The 15,083-nt window shown below is 39.3% G+C and overlaps 1 protein-coding gene across 6 annotated transcripts in view; it reads right to left on the reverse strand.

The window, feature by feature from the left end:
* Positions 1-15,083, reverse strand: part of DENND1A (DENN domain containing 1A) — a 189,819-nt gene that overhangs the window by 98,083 nt on the left and 76,653 nt on the right. For all 6 annotated transcript variants that reach the window (XM_061476666.1, XM_061476663.1, XM_061476665.1 and 3 more), the window contains exons 6-9: positions 9,029-9,098; positions 8,029-8,109; positions 5,772-5,825; positions 494-604 (exon numbers count right to left, since the gene is read on the reverse strand). In XM_061476666.1, coding sequence (XP_061332650.1) covers positions 494-604; positions 5,772-5,825; positions 8,029-8,109; positions 9,029-9,098 — 316 coding nt within the window. The remainder of the gene's footprint in view (positions 1-493; positions 605-5,771; positions 5,826-8,028; positions 8,110-9,028; positions 9,099-15,083) is intronic.

The following is a 15,083-nucleotide window of genomic DNA, read 5'->3' on the forward strand; positions in this document are numbered from 1 at the left end:
GTTTTGATGTCCAGCCATTTTCAGAGGAGAGGACTCTAGAGTATTCAGCAGCTTTCATCTCTCAGACACTTGATGGAGCCTAAGTAGCATTAAGGATACACCTTATCAGACAAAACTGCAAAAATCTGAATTGCCAATGTATTTTAGCCCATCCAGAGAAGGTCACTGGAACATCCAGTTGACAGTATCATGATTTATCCATTTTTTTCCTGACAAGTGAATTATGACAAAGGGACTTCACTTCGGCATAAATGTTTGTATATTTCTTAATAAACACCCCAAGAATTCCTGCATCCAAAAGACCATTTTTCATTTGATCACTAGATGCTATCAGAGGTTATGTAAAATCATCACACCGCACCACAGAATTGAGTTGAGGTTGCATAGCTGAGGCTGGAAGGGGGACCTGGAGATCACCAGATCGTGTCTTGCATATGACTGTCATTATAAAGAAACACTGCGAATAGAAGAAATTATTCTGCATTTTACTTACAGTGCTCAGCTTACTACAACAAATGAGGATGCGGCGTTCATACAGCATACTGGCATAGAGGTGCAGCATGTTGTTGACATCAACTGCTACAAAATACTCTGTCAGATTTCTCTGGGAAGAGAAAGAATAATTTTTGATTCATTTTACAAAGTGAATTTTTACAAAAATTCAAAAAGCAAGAGTCCTTCACAAAAAAAAGAACCCCACCAGACTTCATCCTCCTGTTATGCAACACCCACTATGTGGCTTAACACAAGCAAGCAGTATGTCACCTTATGTCAGAGTACTTTTTAACTGCAGTATCTTTCCCCTAACTTTTGGGGAGCTAGGTCCTGGCATAATAAAATGGATGATGCTTCACATACAGCTTCTTAATAGATAAGACACTTCTCTGAGAAAAAACATGTTCTGTCACTTCTATGGTAACTTTGAAGTTGACTGATTAAGTACCAAAAAAAACCCATTTCACATCACAACAATAAACCCAGCTCCCTTAAGAGGACAATTCTAATATGATAAATGCAAATGTAAGCTCAGTCTATGCTACAGCGATGCTGATGACTGGAAATACATAGGGGCATTTAAGAGGCAATTTACAAACAGTTACAGAGGTTGTCTGAGCTCCTGACCTCATGCACCCAGACACAGGTTTCCCCTTGGAAGACAAGAAAGCACTTCCTTGGGGCTGGGGAAATGAGGAAGGAGATAAAATTCACAGATGCCCATCTCTGGTGAAGAGGCAGGATTCAAACACCCAATTTTACTTCAGTCATCAGTAGGTTTATATAGGATAAAGAAAATTAACAGCAGTAGAAGAACATTGTAAGCAAAGCACATCTGCAATCTGCCCTTAAAGTACAGAAAGATCAAGACACAAACAGGTAACAGTGCCAAAATGTTAGATATACACTGCCTAGAGACAACACAGGTTCCTTCCATGGTTTTGCTGCTCCGAATATTTAAAAGCACCAATGTAAAAAATACTGTAAATAACTGAAATTCAGGAAATGAAACTGAGCAAACTGCACAAGAGCCAGTTCATTCCCCACATCACCCCATCAGCCAACAACATCATCTATTCCTCACTACCAATGTAACTGCCCTGTGCACATGCTGCAGTGTTATGAATAATCTATCATTTACTAAATATTTAAGCTGTTTTCTAATAAACAGCAGAATGTGCTCCTAAGATCTTTATTAACAAAACTAGAAAGCCACAATGTAGGTAACTTGATCAAAATGTACTACAAAAAAAAGGAGGTTTGTGTGTAGAGGATATTTTCACGTCTTAAAACAGAGAATTAAAGAAACAAACAAGGGGAGGTGGTGGAGGACAAGGTAAATGTCCAAAATGCTGAAACAGGGAATTCATTAATTCATTTCCAAATAGCTTCTTACAGATATGGAAGGGCTGCTGTATGCTAAAGACAGTATTATACAAAAAGCACATGGGAGAGCAAAATTAGATTAGTCATGAATTCAAGTGCAATCTTAATCATCGTTAAATAAAAAAGTGCAGAAAAGCAAAAAGCAAATATGATTTAGAAACTTAAAGAAGCTCAACAAAGCCTATTAGCACTTTTGACAGATCCAAAGATAACTCTAAAACCACCAATACTTGGCCTGAGAAGTCTGCCAAGATGCTTCATACTGTGCAAAAATATGTTCCACAGCTTGCCATCCAAACACAAAGAACTAAAGAAAAATTAAGCATTGTATTTGGAAGACTTTTGCAGCACTGTGTAGATAGAGAAAAACTGAGCTCATTGTGGTTAGCTTCAAACATGTTAATATGAAGCAATCAGTCAGGTCTTTGTTACTGGAAAGCTGGAGCCACAGACAGGTATATTCAAAGAAAGGGGGGGCGGAAATTAGAAGCCAACATATTTTGCCAAAAACCTATTAAACTATCATGTACTTTTTCTGTATTTCTCATCCCATCTGTGCTGATTAGCATGATATTTTTGTCTAAACATAAGCTGTCTTCTCTATGGCTCTTCTTCCCCCTCTCACCCATCTTTCCACGACGCCAAAACACTGGTGCATGACGACACAATCACTGCAAACAGTGTGAATTAGAAGTATTTGTATAGCACAAGCACCCTTTGGTGCCAATCAGATCAGAGGCATGGCAAAGGAGCACATAATCCCCACGTTCTGCCTGGAGATGTAGATGTGTGTGTGCATGGACTGGTTGTAAGGCAACAGTATCCACTAGTGAGAGGAAAACAGACCCAGGGACGTCGTTTGCAATTATTCTTTCATCAAGTTTAGTCTGGTGAAATACTGGCTTTGACACAGAGATGTACCTTCAGATGGAAAGATCTGTAAGGATTGAGTCTTCTCTGCTCTCAGAAAGTTGCCAGTGACACCTGTGAAGCATGTGGGCTGTATGGTAATGTATTGATACTGAGGAAATTCACGTGTTAGCTCGGAGTTTTATTTATAAGAAAGCTGTCATCTTTGAAGACGGAATTGGGACTTACACATGTATTTTGAAAGATACGTCTCGTAAGTGACAAAACCATGAATGAGTTAAATAAATACAAATGAAAGCATTCCAATTTGCAGTATAATTGTTGTGTATTTTGTTTCCCAGGATTTAAGCTGTTCCTGGGGGAGTAAAAGTGTGATTTTCAAGATAAAATTGGGTACAGGTATCCCCCACTCCTCACTGAGAGCGCTACAAAATTCCCTCACACTCCTTTAAAAGTTCATTCCTAGATCAATCATCTATTTGATCATCTGCTAATACCAGTAAACACACATGCACACTGACTTTTGAGACAGGAAAAAATCTCATGCACTTTTCTTCCTCCATCATCTAATGAAGAATTTCTCACTGAAAGAACAAGCCAATGAGCCCTCTCTGCAAAGAGTGAAGCCCAAACATGGATTATAGCTCACTTATTTTAGTCTGCTCTCCAACAGCTTCATGTAGAAGACTTCAGCAAATTCCCTCTTAGACCAAGTCAACAGAATTGAGTCAGGTTTCCTTCTCTATTCTCCTTTGGAAATCTCTCATCTTACTTAGAAGCTTGTGTTCTTTCAAAAATCACATAATCAGAATCTAGCACAGGGTAGGTGATCTGGTGTGCAGCTAACACTTCTATAATGCCATGACGTTGTTTCGGAGAACAAAGTAATGACAATACACTTTATCAAATGGTGTAAATACAGAAATAAAAGGGAAAGGGCTTAAGAAAAACAGGTAGCAAAAGATGTGCTATAATAGACAAGTGAAAAATCAGGCATTTTGAAATATAGGACTCAGTGATACAAAAATACACCAGAACATCACACCAAGAACATGTCACCATTTCAGACTGGTAACTTGCCTGGTATCTGAAACACTACACATACTACCAGGGAAGTTACAGTCTTGCATTGTATTTCCTGCACTGCACCCACATTTATTTCTGAAGTCACAAAACATTTACAAATCTTTCATGTAATTTAAATCTTTAGGAAAAGTCAATGCTTAGCTGCTACATGAAAGTGTCCATGCTAAATGCTTTTGTGACTCATTAAACATATTGATCTGACATGAAGTCAGATAATAAAGTTTGTTAACATTCCAAATAGACTTCTGTGCAGCTCTCCATTAATCATCACATACAGCTTCAAAGTTTGGCACTACTAAAACTTTTCCTAATACGGGTTTTAAATGTAATTACTGATAAGATATGTAGAATTTTGAATAAATGAGGCCAACTGATTAAAAACCATGAAGATTCATGCTCCTTTAATGTCCTTGTATTATTCCCTAATATGCTCCAATTCTACATGAAAGTTGCATTAACAGGCTGATAAAATACACATAAGAAATTACACATAACTCATCAGGAAAAACATAAGCACGCAAAATGCCTGAGACATAGAAGTCAACTGCAACAACCGTCAGATCAATGGATCTGATTTTCAATACCTTTCTTTCTTACAATGAGACCTAGCTTTTTAACTTTAGGTATATGCGTGTGTACATGTATATAAGTACAGGGGCACATATATTTGTTAACTGAAATGTTTTTCCCCTTCTGTTCCCAGAGGTGCCCTGGTTCACCCCCAGACACTGTTGAGTGCACCCTTGGCAGTGACATGGCTGCAGAGGATACCCAGGAAACAGTCACAGCCCCTATGAGGCACATCAGCACCACTCAATGGTTCAAAGAGGATGCTTTTTAGCATCACATGGCACTCCCTCCCACCCGTGAAGGCTGAGCGTTCAGCTTTCAAAGGGTTTCCAACTCCTTCTGGCCCAAGGCCTCTGCTTTTATAACAGCCTTTGATTCATGAACATTCATCATGTCTCCTGCTCAAATGTTTTGGGAAGCTGACTCATACCTTCAAATATAAAGCGAGCATCACCAGCAGATATAACCAACAGAGCATAAATACAGCTATACTTCCTGAAGCCTTTACTACGTACTGTGTTATTAAGCTGTTCCATATCAGTTAAAGCAGGACCAAGGCAGACAATCTACTTTTAATCCCTGCCACTGGTTTCTTGCCATTACTAGCTCATTACTCAATGCCTTCCAATTCACCAGCCCATAAAATGGAAATAAGCTGCCTTCTTTGCTCTCCAGGTGATTTGAGGCTTATCAAATAAAAACTGCTAAAGTTTGAGCAGATTAGCATAAAAGAGATGAGCATAAAATATAAACCCTCTAAACAAGTAACTTCATGTGTGGATTAGGACAGGATTTGACTCTTGAATTACTCCTAATGCATCATATTTCTACAAAATTAAGTACCTGAGAAGAGAGAGCACATCTATTAAATTTGCTGACAGGATACATGTCAGTATGAAAGTCTACAACACAAAAAAAAGCTAGCAACAATGTTACAACACAGAAACAAAAAGCCCCAAATGTAATCTGATATACAAATCATTTACAAATGAGATGAAATCTCTTGATCATTCCCTTTTCTTCCTTTCTTTCATGCCATGAACCGAGGTTTACGGTGCTAAGGCAGACAGCAAAATATTTGAGAAAGGAAACGGAGATAACCGGCATAAAAATTTGGCTGAGAGACAGAGCAGGAGCATAGTAAAGAGTATTTAAGAGCAGAAAATGCCGCATTGTCTTCCCACAGACCTATCATCTGGCTAGAAATCTGAGGCACGCTGAAACATGCAAGTTCACTACAACACCTAGCAGTATTTTACAGAATATAATCTATTACTAGGCCAAAGAGAGGTAACAAATGTTATCTCTTTTGCTGCTGACATTAAACAGAAAAGGCAAAGTGCAAGGTCCTCTGGAGTACTCACATTTTCCGGTATACTGGGAAGCTCTCTGGTGTCAGGCACAGTAAAGTAAGAGTGCTAAAAAGAAGAGCAAATATTTATTATTGCAATATTGTCAAAAGCAATCTAAATGTATTGCTTGGTACTAGTAAGAGCAGTAATAGCAGTTGCTCAGCTAAGTAAAAACGACAGAACATTTGTTACCAACTACCAGTATAACTTCTTTGTCATGGGTTTCAAAGCTCAATTCTCAGATCACACATGCAATACGAAATGCATTAGGACAGAAAGTATCAAATGCTCCTGAAAAGTCGTAGTACATTTTTTTGTTCTTCAGAGACACCGATACAGACTCACACAATGTTTGACATATGATAAGGAAACTCCAAGGCAGTCTATAATTCAAGACATCTTTTCCACATCTTGCATGATGGACTACAGGAAACATCAGCACACAGGTCCCTTTCTGACTTACAGCATCCCTAAATTTCATTCAAGAAAATGGTGAAGGTATGGAAATTTGCTGAAAAATTCTTCCTAATTTTTAACTTTTATGCCCACTGACCTGGAAAATATTATTAAAGTTCTACATCACTTTTATATGCCTCAAAAAACACATTTTGAAAGACCACATCTCATAATCCATGATACTGCTACCTTTTTTAACTGTCTGCATTCCAAAAGACCAGGTTCACTCTAGTTCCCAATGACCATGCATGACCTGCACGATCCTTGGTTAGGTCTTTGAGAAAGGAAAAGAGAAAATACAACCCAATCGCTTTTGTAAATCAGCATTGTATACAATTTAGATTATTTTTAAGGGTTTCATAATCTGTTTTAGGGCTACTGATTAATTCCTTGCTGAAGCTTTGAAGGTGGTTTATTCCTGGCATAGTTCCACAACTGGCACAATTTTCTTGTGGAGATATATGTATGTGTGTGTATATATATATATATATCTCAGACATTTCAGTGCTTCATGAACAGTCTATAACCCAAAATAGCAAGGGGCTATAACAGCCACACTGAATATAGACACTAAATGTATAAACACAATTTTTCGCTTTTTGATCTAGCACTGTTTCAGTTTAGTTCAAAAGATGCAATGCAAAGATACAGGAACACTATCTACAACTATATCACATATAGGAACCTCACCCTGACCCCAAAGCAGGCTTGTAAACAGTCAAAAGAAAATGTGTAAAGACACCCCAGTGAACAGCCCCTTGGCTGCTTCTTTTATATCCTTTCTTGCTTCATCACCCATGAAATGTCTGAGACAAGGGGAGACCAGCAGCATTCCTTGAAACCACTGGTATGAAAAACCTGAAATATCCCAACTGATCATTGCCTTTTGAGACAGCTCGCCCCCTAAACAGAAATGCTGTTCAGAAAAGAGCTTGCCTCCAGAGGACTGGGACACTGCTGCTGCCAGCTGGTGACCTACTGAGGCCAAACAACTGCTACCTGTCGACTGACATTACAGGGCGAAGTGATGAGAGTAAGCTGCTCGTTGCCAAAAAGTACTTTAGAAGGAGTAAAGGAAATGAGAGGGAGAACTGTGGCTGCACACACCACTGGTTTCCATGTGAACTCTAAATGACTAATTGGCAACTGCAGTAATGTGCATCTCAAGTAGTTTTTCACTACTGGCTGGAACACAAAGTTGTTCTGCAAAAATTAATATGAAGACAAAAAACCCAAAAGACTAAATTCCAAATACAGTCATGTCAATAAAAGCCCACATTTCTATTCTTTCGGTCTTCTTTAATTTTCCTAGAAGATATAAGTATTAAATAAGTCCTTTTTTTGTGGGTGTGGGTGTTTTTTTTCTTTGGGGGAGGAAAAGGAATCAAAAGATGTGCTAAACAGCTAATACTCAAAATGCTGCTAGGACAGGTAGGTGACTGTTTGCTTTCCAGCTTTGTCCCCCTTGCAAACCTGCAAGATCTAGGAGCTCTGCAGAAGTGTGGGCAATAAATGTCATGTTGCTGCTCCGTGACCTCTTGCAGGTCACAGACGATAGGGCGAGAAATTTCCACGGGGAATATACACAATCTTCTTCCAATCAAAGAACAGCATTTCAAAGATATTTGAGGTTAAGGAAAGGGAAACAGAGGGCCCCAAATGTGAAAAGTGGAATTTCACAGCTCTGTGTCCTCACAGGAAAACAACATCTGTGTACCAAGTTCCAAAAAGGAGAATTGCTTTTGACATTCCTCTATTGTGATACGTAATGAAAAGTGAACACCTCACTTTATGTCTCTCCCACTCCACTTACCACTCCAAGATGAACAGAGGTTCCTGGCTCAGGGATGGCAAGTTTATGAAACGTTTCTAGGAGCTCACTCCTTTGACTATCCTGAAATAAGAAGAAGGAAAAAAAAAAAAGAATAAGAAGAATATTAAGTAGCCATAGCTGTAACAAGCAGAACTCCAAGACAGAAGGGCAACAGTTGTGGAACTGGGGGCTTAGATAACTTGCAAATATAAAGAAAAATGTGAAATAGATTTATACCTTAGACTATGAAGTTTCCTCTGAAAGCTGTTTTACAACATGATTTTTTATGAATACTACTTTTCTCAGATGTATTTCTACATATTTCTGCAACACAGAGTCACAACCTATGCACTACATAGTTACTAAGCTCAGAGCAAGCCAGTTTTTACCGCAACTTCTTTGTAACATCTCACTGGCTCTAGGGTAAAGCCAAATGCATATAATCCATTTGGATGAAGATGTGATCCTGAGTGCTTCTACCTTAAACATGAATGATTCTGACAAATGCAAAATACAGTTATTACCACAAATTGGTAATAAATCAACCTAACTGGGAAGATTATACCTGTAATACTTTAAATACATGAAACCAGGCTAGGTGCTGCAATCACATATATGTGATTTCTCTGTATCATGAATTATGATTTATAAACCTACAAGCAAATTTTAATGGCTTAGTTCAAACTGCAATATGGGAATTGCATGGATGTGCTGAATACAGTTCAGGTATGTGCAGTATGGGTGACTGCAGAAAAACCACTAAATTGGGCTGGATCCACAGTCACAGTCTTGGACTTCACCTTTTCCCCAAAATAATTTATTTGCAAAGGCACTTGCCCAGCTTTCAGCTTGGCTGAATATGACCTTCTGTGTAACTGCATCGTACAGATTAGTAATTCCCATGGTCATCTCTGATACAAGCACTTCTTAAACCGGCTTGTTTTTATCCTCTCTCCCTCATTCGATACTGAAGCAGGGAAAAGAAGGATTAGTGCGTTACCTGTCCTTTTGCTGAATAATCTGCCAAGACATTGAGCAGCTTATAGAAGACTTCAAACCATGGGAGGTAACTAAAAAGAAAACAGAAAGCAAAAACCTACATTTAATTTGCAAAATCTCAGTTATTAAATCCAACATTGCTGGCCTTTATGATACAGATGCATCCTACCAACACCCTTCACTGAACATGGCACTTCACAAATACCTCTTAGGAAAGCCACATGAGACCTTCCATTTGAAGGACACTGCCAAAGGTTGTGGCAACCCTTTCCTTTGAGGACTGAGATTCAGTGCTTCCTCCTTCCCAGTGGAAGCAAGGAGCTCACCCTCCTCCTCATCCCCATATAACAAACATACAACCCAAAGAAAGTTTTCAGACTGCAAGGTAAATGCACACTGATGTTCATGTATGGTGGAACATTTGTAATCATAGTGGTTTCCCAAAGTCTATGTGGAATAGCTCTGTACAGCCCAGCAAACCACAGACACACAGTTATAAATCTGATACAACTCAATCTTTTAAACTGCATAACCAGTATCTCAGTTTTTAACTGCTGTCAAATGCTATTTCATCACAGTGCTTAGGCCAGCCCTTAGGTCAAACAGAAACTTTACCCTTAGTAAATTTGCACTCATCTTACACAAGAAAGAGAGAAACAAAATTAAGACAAACACGCAGAAATATCACATTCATTCCATAAAATAAGGTAGAGAGCTAAGATGCTGCTTTTCACTACAGTCTGCTTTGGTATGATTTTGTGCCTTATTTTCACAGCATGGTTCTTTATTTCAATTCCTGTTAAATACCAGAGGAATCTCCCCTCAGCTGTAGCAAATAGCAACGCAGGTTTGTATGACGCACAAACAGATTCTTCTTTTAATCACAGATGCTTTCTGAAGCAAATGGGTTCTATTTTGATATAGTTAGACAGAATTTAAAGCTTTTATAAAATATGACTACATCCTGACAACTGTAAAGAATTAAGTGCCCCATGGTTCCTAACTGTACAGCTTTTAGTAATAAATGAAGTGAGAAGCTATATATGAGACAGATAAAGTGAATGGCACTCCATCATTAACATTTGTTTGAAGGCTGCAAATGCTACTGTAAAATGTAAGTAGCTTATCAAAATATACTGATAAGCAACTTAACTTTTCATGTTATATGACAGTATTATCATTTAAATTAATACGCTCTAAGCATCTTTACAAACTATGTATTAGAATAGAGCAGACAGACAATTACCACTTTAAACAGCATTTAAGTTTGGCATTATATTGTAAACAATCAAGAAGGATTACTTAGAAGATAAGTTTCTTTCTCTCTGTTTTGTTAAATAAACTTCAGCAGAGTTAAAAGCCATTACAAGGGTAACAAGAAATCCTCTCAAAACCTATCTGCTAAGTAGAGATTAAGAACCTGGTAAACAAATCCCTGCAAGGCAGCTATCAAAGGAGTTTGAAAAGACAGAAAACCAAGAAAGCTCCCTGATGTTATGAAACCAAACCTTGCTTCAGGAAGGCATATTTAAAGTTCTACTTAATTGCTCAGGGACCTTCCTGGAAAACTACATTGATGGAATTACAATAAGAATCTTCTAAAATATTACTCTGTTTATAATGTATGTGTATAATGTACTGTAACAGCAACAAAAAAATGTGAGTTACCGCAGTGTCCGCTTTGCCAGAGCTGCACTGCGTTTGAAGCCTTAACCCAGACCACGTCCCCAGCACCGCTGGCGACACGTGGTGCCTGTACCCAATGGGACAATGCCTGTTCTGAACCCAAGGTCGGGTTCTTTCTTCAAAGATTTACTCACCTGTATTGCTGGGACCTGTTTGTTCACATCCAAACCTCACCTCACTACAGACTGGAGCACACCAAACGTGACAGATCTGCACGTTCTATCCCCACGAATACTCCATCCACATCCAATTTTAATTCTTTAGCTCAGCACCTAGAAAATAGCTTCTATGACTCTCATCAAGCCTCATATTCACACAACATCAAAGCATCAGCAAACCCTCCATCCACCAGACGGGAAGGCAGAGCCCTATTTCTCTACACTCCTTGTTGGCTTTCCCATTTCTCTTCAGTGTTGTATCTTGCATTGAACTTCACTATTATCCTTTGTTTAACACTAACTCCGCCTTCTTTTAATCAGTGTTTTCCAAGTAATGATTTCGCATCACAGCATAAGCACTTCTTTTTCTCATTTTAAGAACACCTTTCCATTTTGAGGAGAGATGTCTTCTGTGTTGAAGTGAAGAAGTTAGTGGGCATTTGGAGACCTCAGCACAGAACAATACACAGGAAGCCATGTAGCTCTTGCTTGAGGGAGGTGCAAGACAAGATAAAACAAATCAACCCAACACAATATTGTGTAAATTGTGTAGATGATCTCGCAGCAATTTTCACCTCCCTCCTTCACAGAATTCAGGATGTCTCTCACCCTGAAACCCCTGGATACGTTAGAAAACTTCAGCACTTTTACTTCATCACTTATTCCATGTGTTTACTACTCAGAGTGAAACAATCCTGCTTTTATTAGACCAAACTGTGACCAGTTCCAGTTGCCCCTCTCCCAAACATTAAAATCAGGAAATACAGTTATCTGCATGTTCCTAAATTGCTGTCAAAAGGAAAAAAAGAGACATGGATGTTGTCTTACAAAAAGCAAATCCTTGAGGCAGGCTCTAAACAACCCTCCAAAGAAATGGAGGTTGAATTTATAACCAAAAACTTTCTGTACCACATGCAACTTAAGTAGCACAACTAGTAGCACTACTGAAGATTTATGGCTTATGACTTGCTCATATTTAATTTGTAACCAAACACTTCCCCTTCCTCTTAGCTACCTTAGAACTTTTGATTAACTCTTGTTTTCACAGGTCATAGGTTAAACAAAGGAAGGGAAGCGCTCTGGAGTGAGACTGCCCAGAGCACCATGGCACGGGAGCACATGAACCCGCGCACACACATCCCCCTTCCAGCAACATCAAAAAGCGATAGACTGGAGATTCTTCAAGGGAGTTGAAGTTCAAAGACTCCAATGAGCATAAATCAGCTTGTGGTTGAAGAGTAAACAAAAATAAAATGGCAATCTGAAATGTTCATTTTGCTAAATTACACCTGTTTTCAGTTTCCTTGCACACACACACATGCACACACAGTGACATATTTGCCACAAATCATGCGAATCAAATCAAAGCCTAATCAAATTAGGCCTCTGCAAGCTGAGAGACCCGCTTGGGGCTCTGCTGCTCTCTCCCTCTGAGCCTCCAGTGTGCAGTGCAGCCTCAGTGCTGGAGAGAGGCCAGTCTGATGGGAAGCAAGTACGAGCACAGGAAAACTGCTTATTATGCTCCATAAGGTCTGCACAAACTCTACAGCACAAGTTGCACAGTACCTTATTCAGTAACTCATATGTCATCACCTTTTTAGTGCACTCCTTGAAAGTACAAAACATCATTAGTTACATGTGTCACAGCAATTAGGGTCAGTCAGAACGTTAAGACAACAGCACTGTATTGCAGCTTGTAAATACAAATGGTTCCAAAATGTGGTGTTTAAAGAGCAGTGGTGCAAACCCAACCACCGGGAGGCCAGCCTGAGACAACAGGAAAGATGTAAAAACGAGCACATTAGCATGATAACAAACCCCTGCATAGGGTGTTTGCAGTTATGAGGAGGTTCACCTTCACTGGAGTAGACTTACAACAAGTAGAGCTTTTGTACCTGGACTGCAGAGGGAGATGCAGGGATGGGGGAAGAGGAGGGACGTAGCCAGCCAGTGCTGCGGAAGGAACAACTCGCCAACCAGCACTGTGCTCACAAGCCTGACCTATACTTCAAAAGTTACACTCACCAGAAAATGTCATCACCCAATACTGGCTGCTCCACAGATGAAGCTGCTGCACTGAGTCAATTCAGCTTTGTGTTTTTCGACAGATTAATCCACTCGTGCGCTTCAACATGTGAAAGATAAAAAACAACCCCATCACAGCAACACATGTGAGGTCAGGTTTTCTGACCTCCAGAAAGCACTGCAACCAACAGAGGGCATTAAGCTAGTGCTTTGGAAATAAAGCAACTGTGCTTCTATGCACATATGTACACACATAAACCATGCATGTATACATGTGTGCATATTGCCACTACCCAGCAAGAAGGATGCAGTTAAGAGATGAGCCAACAGAACTCCCTTTGGTGATACCAAGTTGCCAACAGCAATGAGATCAGACACACAGCTTCAGTACAGGGTTTTGGCTGCTGCCCTATGTAAAATGAATCAAACTCAGTAGTTATTGGACTTGAAACTGAACAAACTTATGAGAGCTACTGGTTTATCTCCATCAGAATATAGACTGTCTTCCAACAGACACATCAGCCCAAAGAATGATAACTCCATTAGAGAGACTGTCTATATGCAAAGGCTAATTTAATCAAATGGAATTGCCCAAGAGTAAGTAAGAAAATGCAAGATCTTTCAGAACAGCAAAGTGGAAATGTGTAAGCAACATATCTACACTGGCATCCAGCTGATTTCTTTATCAAGTAAAAGATGCCTTCCTCAGGAAAAGCAGCTGTTTCTCATCTACTTCTGAAGCATTACTAATGAACAGAGGGTTTGATAATAAATAGACTTTCTTTGAAATGTGAAAATTTCACCATTATCATTTCTTTTGATATCTTTTGAGCACTCATTAGCATGAAGGAGAGTTATAAGTTATAACATGCACTACTAAATCACTGCAGCTATCTCACAAATGCCATATACATCCAAGGACAAAGGTAAAGAGAGGCTGGGCAAACATGGTATGGAACTAGGAATTGTTGTTAGAAAAGTACATCTCCAATGAAGTCAATGTACAAAGAGACAGATTTTCCAGTGTTGATTGTTACAGACAACAAATGAAGGAGAAAGCAAGAGCAAGAACGTTGTGAAAGCTGAACTCATCTAAATAAACTCCCATGGAGCAGTGAAGAGTTTCAAAGTGTAGTGAGAACTTCAGCAGCAAAACCCCTCCATATTCCAGCGTGGCAGCAGCAAAGCCCAGTGGCAACAGGTACCTTGTGAAATGATTTATGAAGATTTGCTAATTACCAGAGCAAACTTGTTTTTAACATTAACAGCTCCAGCGCTCAATTTTACTGGAGTGCTGACACCATGAAAAAGCAAAGCAAACACTTCTGGAAAGGAACCTGTACCTTTACGCTGTAGTACCTTTGGGTTCCTTTGAACCCTACAAAGAAAAGTACCACCCTAATACAGGAACAACTTCCAGTCCGTATACAGGCAGAACTGCACCTCTGACCAACACAGCTTTGGCATTTGAAGTTCATGAGACCGAGTCTAACATCAACATATTTAATGCAGCATCTCCTAATAGACCAAGTTGTAAGCACACATAACTTTTATTCCTTCCACTCACACAGATCAGAAGTGGAATTTTTAACATGTATTTATTTATAACACATACTATATATTTTGATAACAGCATAACCAACTGCCATCTCCCTTGCTAAACAGAACAGTCATTTCCATTTTACAGATGGGCATGCTTCGCTGTAGTGACAGGCTCACAAAATCTGTCTGTATTAGCCAGGATTGGATTTGGGGGGCTCCTGAATCTTGACCTTTTGTTTAATACAATAACCTACAGTGGCCTGGAATATTTAATTCTGCCAATAATGAGCTTGGCTTTTACTTAAACCATAGTAGGCATCATCACTAACTGCACTGGAAATCCTCCTGATTGACAAAAGTGTAAGGAAGAGGAAATTCAGGCCAAGTATTTCTTCTGCCAGCACAACTTGTGCATGTGTCAGTAAAACACACTGGTGTTTCAGTTCATGGACTCTGAATAATTAATGCAAAACACATATGACCTGGTCCTTAGCTGAGGCAGTGAAATCACCACAAAGCCCAGCAGGTTCTTATGTGCCAAAGTGCTGGTCTAATGAGAGAAACACCTCTCCTTGCATGGTCATGCTCACATGATGTGAGTGACTTCTACCATTAGGTGTACGTACTCCTCACTCTCCATGTTTA

Source organism: Pezoporus flaviventris, unplaced genomic scaffold (genome assembly GCF_033815535.1).
Source record: "Pezoporus flaviventris isolate CSIRO_AGI_PZ_B2104156 unplaced genomic scaffold, CSIRO_AGI_Pfla_v1 ptg000097l, whole genome shotgun sequence".
In the NCBI taxonomy this organism is placed as follows: Eukaryota; Metazoa; Chordata; class Aves; order Psittaciformes; family Psittacidae; genus Pezoporus; species Pezoporus flaviventris.